At 39.8% G+C, this 15,531-nt stretch overlaps 1 protein-coding gene across 2 annotated transcripts in view; it reads right to left on the bottom strand.

Moving 5' to 3' along the window:
* The window catches only part of lsamp (limbic system associated membrane protein), a 237,099-nt gene extending 223,386 nt beyond the window's left edge, over positions 1-13,713 (bottom strand). The window contains exon 1 of one of the 2 annotated variants that reach the window (XM_080888803.1): positions 13,266-13,713. In XM_080888803.1, the coding sequence (XP_080744929.1) occupies positions 13,266-13,420 (155 nt within the window). In that variant the 5' untranslated portion in view covers positions 13,421-13,713. The remainder of the gene's footprint in view (positions 1-13,265) is intronic. The other variant, XM_080888804.1, reaches the window with a different exon arrangement.
* Positions 13,714-15,531: the final 1,818 nt, after the last annotated feature.

Raw genomic sequence — 15,531 nt, 5'->3', positions numbered from 1 at the left:
GTACATTTAGCTCAGAAACACATTTTGTGTCAAGCTGTACATTTGACATCACTTTGTGTTTGCTGATATCTCTCTGTAAAGTTTCATTTGCAATTACGTGCCACTTAAAATGTTACACGCTGAAATACCATGACCAAAAACTTTATCTACATCTTCACCATGAAAGTCTCACATGCCTATCAGATTTAATGGCTCATTAACTGAAGGTGTCAGGATGCTGTTCCAGATGGTTCTGGTCCACTTTAATCCGTTTATACAGCACAATTTACATACATATTAAATATGTGTCTGTATGTCTGTTATGTTGTGTATAATAAGATACACAATCATTCTTATAAGTGAACATGAATTAGATAGGTCAAGTTGCAGCAATTAATCATTTCCATGGTAATATTTTACGTCTCAACTTATCAGAAAGTATAAGGCTAAGGGCTCAGATGACGATATAATAACTGCAGCTAATATATTGTTAAATGGCCTCTTTGTGGTGTTTTCACGTTTACCACAGGCGGAAAAAATAGAATAGTAAAATACATTTCTTTAATCTACATTAAATATCTGCGCAGTTGCACAAAAAGATAGATTTATTGTATTGTCACTTGTGGAAACTCTATGTTAGGGTTACTTCACTGATATTCAGTTAGACAAGTGCTCTCAAGTCAAATGCCATTGCTTCTCAAGTCCTTGATGAGAGAGCCTTTGTATGCAAACAGCCATTTAAATGTGAGTGCCCTGCAGTGCTTTATCTAATGCAGTTTAAGTGCTGAACATTAGCTAATAATGAATTAGCCAACCCTGCATTGTATTCTTGGGTCCAACACAAGCCAATAGGTGGGAGCTGACAAGGACTTGGTGAGGTTCAATGGTACTTTTTTAAACCACAGTTAGAGGACAGTTTATGAATGTTGGTGTGATGGCTGCATGCAACCACACAACTCAAATACTCGGGTTCATGTTTACCTTCCTGTCTTATTTTTACATTGTTCAGTGAATATAAGTTAATTTGGAGTTAGTAGTTTGTAATACATGACAGCAGTAAGCTGTAGTCCAAATGATGGCGCAGAATCTGTTTTGTATTGTTTGTTACGGTAATATGGATATATGCTTTGTTAATTATTTTCTGTTCCTTTTGAGTTACCTGGCTGCCGCTCCAATCCTTCCTGGTTTGGGTGAAAGAGGAGGCTGAGGGTGGAGCTGGTTTAAATGTAGAGGCCAATAAAATGGACTTAACCATCTGTTATGACCACACAGGGGAGAATAGGGTTCTTCTTGTATTATGATTAGCGATTATCTCTGTGGTTTTGGTGTATACAATGGGGCATTCGATAGCTATATAACTGGAGCTGTCTCTCATTTGGGCAGGAAAGTTTGCCGAGTTATGGTTTATTAAGTGGTTTTTGAGTCGAATTTTGTTAACCTGGCCTTTAGTTTATGTGCCAACGTGGTTGGTAAAATAGTTTGTTTTTGTCATTTAGAAGTTTTGTAATAATTTTGTCCTTTTTGGGGTATAATACAACCCATTTTTTGAAGATTACACATGTGCCTGTATGCTCTTGGCTGCTTGGTCCCTGATAGCTGGGCTAACAGAATCAACATCCAAACTGTTCACTTGGGGACCTGATTTAATTGTAGGTAATTGTGTAACACACAGAAACAGAAGCAATGTTCTTGTAGTCAAAAACAATGCTGATCCACAGGGTAGAGGATTAAACTGAACTGGAAAGGATTAAATGAGACAAGCAATGCTGACTTATTTGTCATTTTCTTTATGTTAATGTGAATGCTTGAATGTCAATGTGCTATATAAAGTAGAAAAGTGCTTCAGTTAAACTTTTTTTTTTAACATCTGACACATTTATGCTCTACAAGTCAGATGGGATAGTAAAAGCAAGTAGGCGATGGCATCAGCCCCATTTCCATTTCCAAATGCCAAATGCTCAAGAGAGAAACTCTAATTAATCTCCCACACCTTTACCACTGTGGCTTTTCAGATCATTTTCTTTTGAAATGGAAAGTAAGACTCAGTGGGATAATGCAGATCAAAACATGTTGCCATTAAGGCCATTTAGAGCATGCCTTTGAAACAAATGCACAGTTTCCCCAGGGGTCAACGCGATGTTGCGTGCAGGTTATGAATATACAGCCGAAAACATAATTTAACACGCTGATCCAGAACAACAAAGAATACTTTTCTAATACAAATTCAAATTTATCTCAGAAGTATCTTGCTGATGCTTGAATATAAAAAAACAAAACAAAAACAGGAAACTTCAAAGCGTGGCCTATCAACTCAAGCAGTGAAAGGAGATACTGAGTGCATGAAATGCCCTTTTAGGAGATATCAAAATTCAGAGTTCCTGCATAACTTGTATGATAATGCTGCAAACTACAGATAAATAAGCTCCTCGGTAGTAAGTCCATCTTAGGAGCGGCTGTCGCAGCCAAAACGTTGGCTTTTTCACTTTTATCTTTCCTTTTAAATCCAGAACAGTTTGTTTTTACAACAAAGCGTGCTTTATTTGCTGCTCTGTCTTTTTTAATACCATATAATTAGAGAAGTCCATAAATAAATACGCATTTGGCTTGCAACTGCAGCATTCACTTACAGAATGAACAACAAGTCAAAGAACCATCAATCAAAGACCATCTTGCTATATTATGACACAAAACTAGTTTCTTCATAACAGAAAATTAGACAAGTCTTGGTATGTTTAATATTAATTTAGCTAAACAACACTTATTATCAGTACCATTGCCTATATTTGGCATCTTGCAGCCATCGAGTTTACTGCAGCAAAGACCATCTAACACAACATAACACAAAGGGAAATTCTGACACAATTTTTGTTACCAAAAGGTTTTTGTGTACCAAAATATATAAAGGTTTGGGTTATACAATAAATTTGGGCTTAAAGTGCAGATTTTGAAATATATTGTGTTAACCACAAATGAATTACAGGAATTTTTATACACATTTTGAGAGACTGAACTGTAAATACACAATAATGAATAAAAATCTTTATTGTCAGGAACGAGTACAAGCTCACTTATACTGTATAAGTCACAGTGACAAAGTGCAGCTATGTAACTATGGATCATTGCATACCACTGTTGTAATAACCAAGAAAGGCCTCCATTGACTTTAAATGTCAGTGGCACATATCTAAGCTTCCCATACTGCAGAGCACTACGGTTTTCTACATATTTTATCTTTTGTTTATTGCAGTATAAATTTTAGTTAATCTGCTTCCACACTGCAAGACTGTGGCTGTGCATGGGGCATTTAAATAAATGCATGGGTTTTATTTCTTCCACCCATACACACTTTATGCTGCCAGTGGGTACTCAAAATAAGCAATATAACAAAAAGTGTTTTGCGGTTGTATTTTTCAAATTTCACATTTCACATTCGTCTCACATGTAAAACAGCTGTAACATTTCATAAAGTCCTTCCAACCAAATCAAAATAATTCAGAATTGTTGCCACTGATTACTTGTAGTTATTTTAAAAATAGTGTCAAGCACAGATTTACAGACTAGGCATCTTCCGTACCTCTTGTGGGAGTGCTTCAGCTTTTATTCTGGGTAAAAACTGCAACCTTTTTTAGATTATCCTTCAGCTTGTGGAAGCAAGGACACTTCCTTCTTTTTCTCCAGTTCCAAAAGCTTTGAACGTACCTCACTCTTAACTTAACCATGTCCCAGCTCCGTTACCACCAAGTTGCTGTGATATTAGGCCAACTACACACACTTCTGTATCACTGCAGTCTGAAAAGAAATTGTAAGAGCGAGATAAACTTACCTACAAGGTTAAACTAGAAATGACATAACTGCTCTCTAAAATAATGTTCTGTTTTTTAAAGTAAAATAATAAATGAAAATACCAAACCATTGAATAGGTTTGCTACTGACTCAAGACAAATACAAATAAAGAACAGTGTAAGCAAAATAACTCATTAGTCCCAGAAAACTCTATACACATAAGGACCGGGCAGGCTTGAAAGATGCTTGGAGTATTAGCTTTTTAATTAACTGGAAACCAAGTAGTTATAAATTAAGTAGTTATAAATCCATATAATTGCACACGAAGGTCCAAGTTATGAGTCACAAAAAGCATGAACAGCTCAATTTAATTCTAGCCTAATTAAAAATATTCAATTAACCTGCCTAAAGTGCCAATTAAATCACCCACCCCAAACCACTGCACTCCGAGGCCTAAAGAGACACATAATGTTTAATTAGGGACAAAACATGCACAATGATGAGAGCTGAAACTGGAACTAAAAACATATTGAAATCATCATCAAACATGGGAGCTAGTTTTCTCACAACAAACACACATCTTGCAACACTGGCTAATGTGATACCTGCAGTTAAAAGGAAGAAGAAGAAAACTATTTTTTCGTACCCGTTATCAAAGCAGACACACTAGGTTCAGCATAATGAAAAGGCTTGCATGCTCTGTGTGTCATGAATAAATGAGCAATAGACATTCCGCTTACTGCTGACGACATATAGGCCACTTGCACAAAGTATCTGTCAATGAGTCAGTTTTTTGCTGATTTGGAAAAATTTGGAAGTAAACAATGAGTGCGCTCATCCAGGACTATACTTACCGCATGCCTCTAATCTGCTTTAAAGCCATGTGGATTTACAGCTGCAGAGACAGCTCAAACCCACATGTTTCAGCTTTAATTCACTCTGACTGATGGAAAGCTTTAAATGTATTTAACCTGCTTCCATGGTTCAGCTAAGCGCAGCTCATGCACTTTATTCATTTGTCTACTTCATGTCAAGATTACTTGCAAAGTTTTTAAATGTGAATCCAAAGTCCTGCTTTGTTCTTTCATATTTTTGTCAAAAACGCTGACTTGCATGAAATTGTAAGAAGGAAAAAAAATGTGTTTGCTTTTAAAAGAGATGCACCGATTTGGTCATTAATCAAGATGGCTAACAAACCACTCAGAGATGAAAGTTTCATTACAGTGACAAAGCCTGGGTGAACTTTAGATACAATCATCCAGTAAAGTGGGAAAGACACATGCATGGTACTGCTATATACCACATACCATATGGACGACTGGTAATTACTTCAAACATACCCTTTGAGTCAGTTCTGTCTTTTAATAGTACATCTACTGCAGCTATGTAGCACTATGACATTTTGAGGTTCTCAGAGTGTAATAACAATACTCTTCCACTCCACTTCCACCGCTTTCACCCATAGGCAGCCAGAGGCAGTGAGAAATTGCTGAGTAGTTTAAATATGCACTTAGAGACAGCCTGGCCTGTCCAACAATAGTCTATGTGAAGATGGGAATGGAGTGGAATTGCTTTTAGAGAGAAGCACTGCTGTAGTATTCAGCTGCCCCACCACCCAACACCCCCCAAAAAAGAATCTGAATTCCCTGGTTGAGATATTCACAAAACATGTTGCAACCACATAATAAAGAGCTCAGCATGTCCTGGTATGTTTTCTGAGGATGAAGCAGCAAAATCCAACTACAACCATCTGGTTGGGGATTTCTGACAGTGGCTCAGACAGCACACTGAACTGGACTGGACTGTGAGCTCGAGATGACAGCGTAAACACTCTGTTCATCTGCCATGCCAAAAGACTTCGCACCGTCTCTGCAGGCCATCGTTCAGATCCTTCTGACCAAGATGAAAGCATCTGGAACTTGTGACGCTTCGGAGCTGTTCCAAAGGGCTTCGTGAAACTTTACACAGTTGGCAAAAACATCAACCAAAACCCCGTTTCTTTTTCTCTCACCTCTGCACAGTCCCAGGCCAAAGACGATAATGACCCAACTGGCAGCCGGTCAGCTGTCCCACTGTAGCGTGATGAGTGAAAATGAAATTGATTTGAAAATCCTACCCCAGCCCAGGCTGGAACAGAAGGGATTATTGTGCTGATTGTACTAATACTGCATCCTTCCCCTCTCCCTCCTTCCTATACTAATTCTACTCATCGTACTCCTTTTTCCCTCTCTGTTTGTGACTCTTCCTTGGTCAGAGCTCTTTAGTTACCAGCCGTACCCTTTCCAGGGCTTTCCTTTAAGATCCTTGTGAAGAAACTCATCTATGAGTTTCATCTCATCTGACTTCATGTTCCCTTTGTGAATCAGGTTAAGACTACACAGCTGGACAATTTAATGTTGGCAGGGAGAGGAGAAAAGGACAACGGGTGGGTGGTGAAGAGCAAAGAGGGACTGAGAGAGATGCCTAGGGAGGTTCTAAACTCTATAGAGTGAGAGAGCGCAAGAGAGAGTGAGAATGAGAGAGAGAGAGAGAGAGAGAGAGAGAGAGAGAGAGAGAGAGAGAAAGAAAGCAGCTCACCAATCTAATGAGCTGCAGAGAGAAAAGTAAAGCCCCCTGGGGACTGGATATCCCAAATGATGTTCCATTGCTGCCCCTCTGTCAGGAAATCCAGAAATTGATCTGTTTTTGCTCAATTTTCCTCCCACCACTGTCTAGACTACATACTGCGCTATATAAATTCCAGCTTATGAAAGCATTTGTCAAAGTTTTGACGTTGCATCTTCATTGTAAATTACTGTGACAGAAATTTTGATGATAGGTCAGTTTTGTGGAGCTGTGGTGGAACTTGATGCTATGCATGAGACCATTAAATAGTCATCACTGTAGCATCAGCTTTCACCACCAGTCCATGCTTGAAAATTAATTTAATGCAGCTCTGACAGCTCTAATGTACCCGACTCTCTCTCTTTCTACCGGCCAATTACCTGTCTCTCCATGACATGGAAGTAGGCACATCACAAGGACAGATCAGAACACAACTGGAAATAACAAATAACACCAGAGGGACAAAGCACCCACTCCTGGTTATTAAAGCGGTACACTGGACACCAGGACTCTCAGGCCAGGCAGACCTAAAATGGTAAAAAAAAAGAATGCTTGGACACTCCCAAAAGTTGATTCTGTGCATCTGGACATAGAGTTTTCAATGGGAGAAACGTTTCGTCACTCATCCAAGTGACTTCTTCAGTCTCAGCTGACTGCAGGTTTCCCCAACCTTATAAATGCTTGGACTCTGCTAGCATAATGGACAGGTTTTTGATGGGGCTCCCACACAAACGCAAAGCAGAGGATGAGGCGTTGCCAAATATCGTTCCAAACCATATTTCTTGTTAAAAAAAGGGGGGCCTACCAAAAAAAGTTTGGGAACCACTGTCCAAACTGAAGGTGTGAAGTTGCCAGAATAGCTGAAGAGCAGATATATAGGACAGCCACAGGTACCTGGGTGTCCCACAGGACAATAGGAACCATGATAAAGATGCACAAAGATCAGACATAGTCAAATATCTCAACAAGGTTTGTCAGGTGCTAAGAAACTAGCTGAATGCTAGGAATGAAATCAAAGCCATCAATACATAATCCCTACAGATACCCAACTGGAATAATAAGCTGACCACAGGAGGAGATAGATGCCACTAATGTAATGACATAAAAACTCCTCACAACTCCTGAAAACTCTTGAGGCTCTATGAGCACGAGAAAGAGAAAGGGCAAGAACCAGACTGTCAGAGCCACAGCCGAAGATATAACAGAGCATTCACGAAGACATCAGGAAGACTGCACCCAAGATGAGCTGCTCCATGAATGCCTCAGGCAGCTGAAGACGAACAGGTGAAGAGGAACAGGAGGAGGAACTATCGTGGACAACCAAATCCCTGCTATCAATAGACAGAGCAAGTGGAACACATCAAGAAATACTATCAGCAGCCAGAAAAGGCCAGCCTAAAGCATAGCACACAGGCTCTGTTGATCATGAACTACACAAGACCAGGCCCTAAGCACCAGATCCATAGAGGCTGGAGTCTACCACAACCAAGCGGACACAGGTTACAGACTATGCAAAGGTCTAGGATGTAGGATCCAAGCTGCATTTTAAATAGAGTGACACAACTAAGTGTCCAGGAAGGTGTACAAGAACATCTGTACCAAATACTGACTATAAGTCCCCAAGTCCCGATAGGTGGTTGAGAACAACAGGGCTAAGGTCTCGTGGGACTCTGAGTTCCAGACAGATGAGCAGCTCCTAGCCAACATGCAAGACATAGAGGAGGTGGAAAAGAAACAGAAGACTGCAGTTGTGTTGGGTGTAGCAATCCCAGCAGACTGAAACATCAGGAAGACAAAAACAGAGATATATCAGGGGCTGAAGGAGCAACTGGAGTAGACAAGGAAGGTAAAGTTCTAACTGCTCCCAGTGGTAATATGAGCACGAAGAGCTGGAACTCCAAAACTGGAAGAGTAGCGCCATCAGATTCCAGGCATAACATCGGAGGTCTCTGTCGAGAAAAGTGTAGTCATAGGAAGAGTTAAGATACTGCCCAGAACTGTCCCGGGACCACACGTGACAAAAACACACACACACACATAGATACAGTGGTGTTTTTGTATGTTTGTCACACTTAAATGTTTCAGATCATCAAGGCAATTTAAATATTAGCCAAAGATCACACAAGGAAACACAAAATGCAGTTTCTAAATGAAGGTGATTAATATTAAGGGGAAAAATTCCAAACCTACATGAGATATAAAAAAATAGGAAATCAGGGACACTTTTTTAACCCTTTAAAACCGGTCAGAGCGGACACGCTCCATTTTGTGCAACTATTTTTAAATCCCTGTAGAACTGCAACCACATAAGCTAGCGCAATAATTTTTTTTGCATATGAAACCGGAGGAGTTGTACTTACATCTTATGCCATCAGCTTGTCCTAGGTCACAGTTTCCTTCCACATATAGCTTTTCAAAAACTGCATAAAAAGCACTTGCAGCAACAAAAACATAATATCCCAGAAACACGCTTTGCCGATCCGATCAGCTGTTTGTAACACTTCCTACGTTGGAATAGACGTCAGCGCGAAATGTAGTTTTTTTTACCATCAGGGCCTCATAAGCCTATACTTATGTTTTTAAAAGTTATGTCTGACTTTATGACTTTCTGTGTCGTTTCTGGGATGCTTAGAACTCATATTGCACTGCTGGAAATAGTTTATTTTGATGCATATGCTGCTTTTTTGCAAATTTGCAGTATAATATTTATTTTCGTTTTTCCTGCAGTATATAAAAAATGGTGTATTTCAAAAATAAAACTATGAAGACACTCAAAATAAATTTCCTGTGGTGGGAAACTATTTTGTGCAACTTTTTTGCATTTACAGTTTTGAGGGATAAGCCCCTTAAATTTTTCTAATTAGAAATATATGTTAAAAAACCAAAAACGATTTTAATTTTTTTTGTAGTTTATTGCACTTTTTTGCAATTTATGTAATTACTATGCACTTAATGCAGACATATTATTATAATTTGGGCTATAATGGTTGTATTGATGTATAGCAACTTGAAATACTCCCAAAAATGGCACTACAGCATGTAAAAATATAATATAAGCTCTGGTGGACTTGGTTCTATGGTAGGTCTTAAAGGGTTAACACCACTGTATACAGAGAGGAGAGCTGCATATTTAAATATATATCAAACGAAATAAACATTATGCAGTCAATTTGGCTAAAAGTGGAAGTTTTAATCATGCAAATTAAAAAAAAAATTAATAATATTAAATTGAAATTGAAATTAAAAAAAAAAAACCTGCATTCACTATTTTTCAGAACTGTGAATCTGTTAGACTAACATCATGTTGTAGTTGTGTCACAGCCCGATTTGACCAACTCTGACTAAAATTAAAGGAAAATTTCTGGAAAAGAAGATCCTTTGAGGCGAAAGCACAAATACAGAACCATCGTCCCTGGAAGTAACAAGGAAGCACAATGAGTTGTTAACATGCAGATTTCTGACCCAGAGGAGCGCAATCACAGGCACTGCACTATCAGTGGTTTAATAAGCAATTGTCAATTATAAAGGCTTCACCTGAGACTGAAACCTCTTCCTTAAGGTGCATAGAGAAGGACAAAAAAATAAATTAAAAAGTAAACTGTTGTGACACAGAGAAACTGCTTCAAGAAATGTGGTGAATCTTATCTTTTTCCTCTCCTCAGATTTATTTCTTGTGCTTTGCTAAGGATGAGAACAGTTTGATTTCACTTGTTGGCATCATCCTTGTAAAAACAGGCTAAGGCTAAGTCACCATGGAAGCAAGCGCTGAAATATGGGGTGCTTTTCAGCGACCTAAATCTTATAGGTTTGCAACATCACTGCTGGGATACAGGCTTGGATTTAATATGCTAGGACTTGTGTTCGTGTTTTCCAGAGGCAAATGTCACTTCAAGCAGTTGCAGATTTAAATAAAAAGACCTCCTTTAGAGCAAGAAGACAGCTTAGGGACAGATCTTTGAACAGCACACAGCGGCACAAGATCATTAAGATAGCAGCAAACTTAGGATGGAATTTTCTTGCTTCTGAGATAACCAAAGAAACTATGTTACAAAACCTCAGTATTCACATAGTTTGAATTAACAGATTTTAAGTCTACTGAACATCAGATGATTCTGATTTACTTCACACTACAACCGATGGTGTAAACATATTTATCTGAGCCATTGATATTCTTCAGATATAGACTTAAATGTGGTTAAGAGTGTAGATTATTCTTTTTATATAGTGCTGGAAAACAGACTGCTAAAATTTCTGCCTTGTGATATAGAAGCCATGCAAGTAAAAATCAATGTAGATTCTCTGCTGTTCTGTACAACACAGGTTGTTAGAGATATGTGTCAATATCTAGCCTACATTCACTTTTGATCCAGAATGAATGAGATTCTGTGAGCAAAGCACTGTGTCAGGCTCAGGCTAGAGTATATGCGCTTGTCACATCAAGTATTAGTTGGTCGGTAGGCTTAGGGTTATCTAATCCTAACCCTAGCCTAGCTACATATAACTTACTATTCAAATCTTGTAATAATAAATCAGTCAGCTATAACTCGACTGAGTGTCCACTGTGATTTCCGGTGCAGATTGTTGCTTTATGACTGTGGTATTGATAAAAATATAGAGCAGAGAGCTGATGCAATCCTTTATATTATTCCCATGACATCGATGAATCTGCAGCCTCGCGGAGCTTAAATAAACACTCGTGATGCAGTGTTTCACTGTGACTCACAACGGTGCTACAAATCTGAAAGTTTTGCGCATGAGGAGAAAGAGTTTAGTTTGCTTATTTACTCAGCATGACACACTTCTGCCCCTGGTAAAAATAAATTTCCTTTCTCATTTCAGTAGCGAGGCCCTGCTGCTGTGTGCTCTGTCACAGCGGCTGTTTGGCCACATACTGTTTCTCTACTCCTGCATCGCTCCTCTCGTGTCACGACTGCAGCCACAGGCTCAGCTAAAGGAGCGCAGGCCTTATTACGCCCCCGGGTCAACAATAACCCCTCAGCCTTCACAACCCCCCCCTTACGGAATCAGCAACACTGTGTAACACGACAAATTACTAGCCAACGGCCTCCAACGCCTGCTCAAACTTTGTACGTTTTAGCCTTAGTGGTCCTGCAACTACCTCCCACCAAACCCCCTCTCGATCCTATTTGTCAGGTGGAAACTGGGTGTGAAAAATGGTTGTGTTTTTCAGCAGAGCCACGGGGCTCTGAGCCAGAGCTTATCGCTGTCTACCTTACGATAAATAAGACTGATCATCAGTCCCAACAAGATGCATTGCAAACATCAAATTAATTATGACACTCACTGAGCGATTACCACAGATTATTCAAACATCGTTTGGCAGATATAAAGGTGAAATAGTGGACTGGGGATACAGTTTTCCCAGAAAGTGGAATCTAATTCGGCAGGTGAGCGCAGAGCCTGCCACGTTACCTCACCTTTAAAGAATAGAGAGTGACTAGGGTGGGGGCAAATGGCTGATTACAGCAACGAGGCAGTCAACTGGATGTGGAAAGTGAAACAAATGGCTGTGACCCCCGCTGAGTTCAACCGTGACTGAGTCAGATGACTAACTTGATCAGCAGATACCTAAATGGATGGCACCTGTGCACCAGAAGGAATCCATTAAAGGGATTTATTCTTGGTGTGTGTGTGTGTGTTTGGGCATACAGCTTTTGTGTGTATGCAAGCTCAGGGCACATGTGAGGAAATGCGGAAATGTGTGTGCTTGCATTTTTTTTTTCTCTTATATGGGGCTGGGGAAGCGGTGTCCATGCCTGCAGGCTTTGTTGACCGGCTGTGCTAAAAGTCCAGCATATAACCGCAGTTTGTTCTCTCACAGCCTAGAGGCACTGTAAACCTACACAGGTTGTCATGTTTTTTATCATATGTGTTAAGCATTTTGAATTTGCATGTAATGAACACATGAAATATAAAGAAAATTGCCATTGCCACAGTCACTATGTGGTGAACTAATTGATTTGGAGTACATTTAAAGGATTGGGGAGAGTGGGTGAGAGGGGCTGCTGAGGAAAAGCCCTGTGCACAAAACATATGAATAAACAAATAAATAAACAAAACAATCCAAATCCTCTTTCTGCATTTATAGCCTGTCAAAAACGCATGGCTGTCATCACGTGTTCACCCAGACGTGCCGAGCAGTATCACAATAAGACAGTTGTCAGCTTCCATTGTTTACGAAGTGATTACATGGGATGTCTTAACATATGTGCTGAATAAATAAATAAATAAATAAATAAATAAATAAATAAATAAATAAAAATGTAAAAAGCAAAAAACCCGCGTAAAGAGAGAATCTTTAAATTTGCGGGGCCACAAACAAAGCTGCAAAAGCAAAAAACCCTCAAACGAGCTCTCAGCTGCACTGCTGCTACTTCATCTTCTTGCCCCCCTGCAGACTGCTGGCAGTTAATCTTTTCCTAACATCTAATGGAGGATTCGTCACACGTCGTTTTTTTCAACATGTTATTCCTGTCTGCAATCAGTAATCAGTCTTTGTCGTTAACCCTCCCACCACCACGATTGCCACGGTCACGGTGACGCACTTTGCCTTTTATCAAGAGCATCTTGATCTTAAGTTCATAAAGCGGTGTGACCACCGCCGCAGCGTCCTGTGTCACAAAGATTCTCACAAAGGTTGTGACACAAAAGTTAGAAACGCAAGCGGAGAACATGCAATCGCTCAACATTTCCGTCACTTCTCTGTACTGAACAAACGAGAAAAAAAGTTCGTAAAGAAACGACAACAACAAAAATAAATGAATGCATAAAACAAGCTGCAATCTTTCGCTCGGAGGATCCTGCTGCTGCTGCTCAGCATCCAGAGAGAGGCGGGGGTGTGGGGAAGCAGCAGAGGAAAGTTGGAAGCAGAGTCTTACCTTATAATCGCCGTGTCGCCCTGTCGGATAGTGATGTTGTCGGTGGCCCTCTGCATATCCACACTCCGGACGGGGAATCCTGTGGGGATAAGACAAAGCAGTCTGAAAAACGAAGCCTGTAACTGCCTCCAGCACGACTTGCGTCCGACTTGCATTTTTGAAAGCACAGGAGCGCGCGCGCGTTTCTGCAGTTATAAATCCAAGGGTGAAAAAGGGGGTAGGGGGAAACAGTCGTAGTTGTCCACACTTCTGGTAAACGCGGGAATGTTTTTAGGTCCAAAGCAGTTCGGAATGAATGGGTGACACGAGGTTCCGAAAATACTTTTTTGGAGGGGGAGGGGGGGCCAAAATCCTCCTTCTGTACTCCAGTGACGCACAAAGCTCTCCGCGTAAAGACACGGCACAGCGACGATGGAGAGAGGCAAGCTTCTGTTTAGAGTCTGGGAGAATCACCCCCCACCACCACCCCTACCTCTCTCTCTCTCTCTCTCTCTCTCTCTCTCTCTCTCTCTCAGATTATCCAGCCGTCTGACTCCGATGCTCCCCTTATTGGTTGTCAGGACAACAGCACCACCTGAGGTCCCTTTCGGTGAGACACAACCGAACGAGGACCGAGGAACACCGTGGAATAAGTTTATTTTTGTTTTTATTTTTAGAGAATAAAAAAAACAAAAATATTCAACAGAAGAAAAGAATCGAGTTGTGTATCTGAATATCCATGAAGGCTATTACGCGTCTTGAATATCAGAACAGGTTTTGGACACAAACAGAGAAAAAAATATAATAAAAACAACCCAAACTTCAAGTTTTAAATAGGTCTAGAAAACTTTCCTTCCTTGAGGTGAAACCATGCAGAAAGACGCTTTCCCTCTGAGGATCACTTCAGTACCATTACTCTTCAAACAAGCTCATTTATCTACAGCAGGTATCCACTCATTTACACCATTAGCTCCCATAGCATTTCCATGCCTAGCAGATTTGCAGTGGACCATGAGATCTCCAGTGGATACTTTTTGTACCGGATTATGATTTAGGTGGAGAGCCTGTTGTTTGCATTATACAATTCCATTTAACATGTTCCATTAAATGTTAGACATGAAATTAAACCAAAGGATATTTTTGGAAGCATTCTCTATATATAATAGAAAAAAAAATTATACTTATTTTTACCATTTTGAGGATGATACGGAGCCGTGAATAGCTTAACCAGACATAATCACCTCTTGTCAAGATTAGCATTGACTGTTGTGATGCCATAGCTTGATAAGTAATTACATCCACTTTCAGCATAAGCAAGGACACAAGTTTGTGAGGTGCACGCCTCGCAATTATGCAGACATGTGAATGCAGCATGAGCTTGTAATTTCACCACTTGCCAATCAAACGCTGGCTTAATAGGCCCTGATCTAATGCTCAGTTGACGATGTGCTTAATGAAGTGCAGTGTAACAATTTAGGCAGTGCATTTAGCATTATTTGATTCTGCAAATACATTAATACTAATGCGAATCATTGTCATTCGCTACATAGTGCACTCCCATTTTTTTTATTTTTTTTTTGCCTCTGGGGGTATGCAGTTAATAATTCAGAATCACACTTTAATTCTTTAATTGTAGTGCTCTAAACTAGTCACACTGATACAAGCACAGCACTTGCTGAGGTCATGACCTGAACGTAGAATAATTACATATGTTCTTAACATTGCAATTACTCCAGCTAGCTTAAAAACACAATCAGACACAATCAGTTGCCTGTTTTACAGCAGCCTCTCGAAGCATCTTTACCCTCCTTTTTTAATGCAGACTTTTTGGATGCATTAGAAAAATTGAAGAGCACATGAGAGTAAAACTGATAAGGACCACTGGGGTAATTTATGTCAGTAAATGTATGGAGGTGCTTATGTTAGTGCATTAGTTGAGAAGTGTTAAACTGTTTACAACGAGGGACGCTTGAAAAGCTGCTCCCTACTTGGTGCTTAATAAATAGTGCTTGTTACAGTTTTCCTCATCTTCTAGAGGTTTAAGCTATCTTGGTGATTTCACTTTATGAAAGAGCATATGCATTAAGACCACTTTAAAAGGTTTACTGGGTTCACAAGAGGAGAGAAGAGGGTCTCTGTGAAATACAGATTTATGTAGGGATGACTCCTACATGCCTTTTTGCTTTATTTATAGTTATAAATTCTCAAAAGTGCGCTGGTGATCCAAGAGACTTTATATGTGTAATAAGTTGAATTCTTGCTTTTATGGCAGCGAGATGGCAGAGTG

The sequence above is a fragment of the Rhamphochromis sp. 'chilingali' genome (genome assembly GCF_963969265.1).
Source record: "Rhamphochromis sp. 'chilingali' genome assembly, chromosome: 8".
Taxonomy (NCBI): domain Eukaryota; kingdom Metazoa; phylum Chordata; class Actinopteri; order Cichliformes; family Cichlidae; genus Rhamphochromis; species Rhamphochromis sp. 'chilingali'.
Note: the sequence above shows the minus strand (reverse complement) of the source record. Positions and strands in the feature narration are given on the sequence as shown.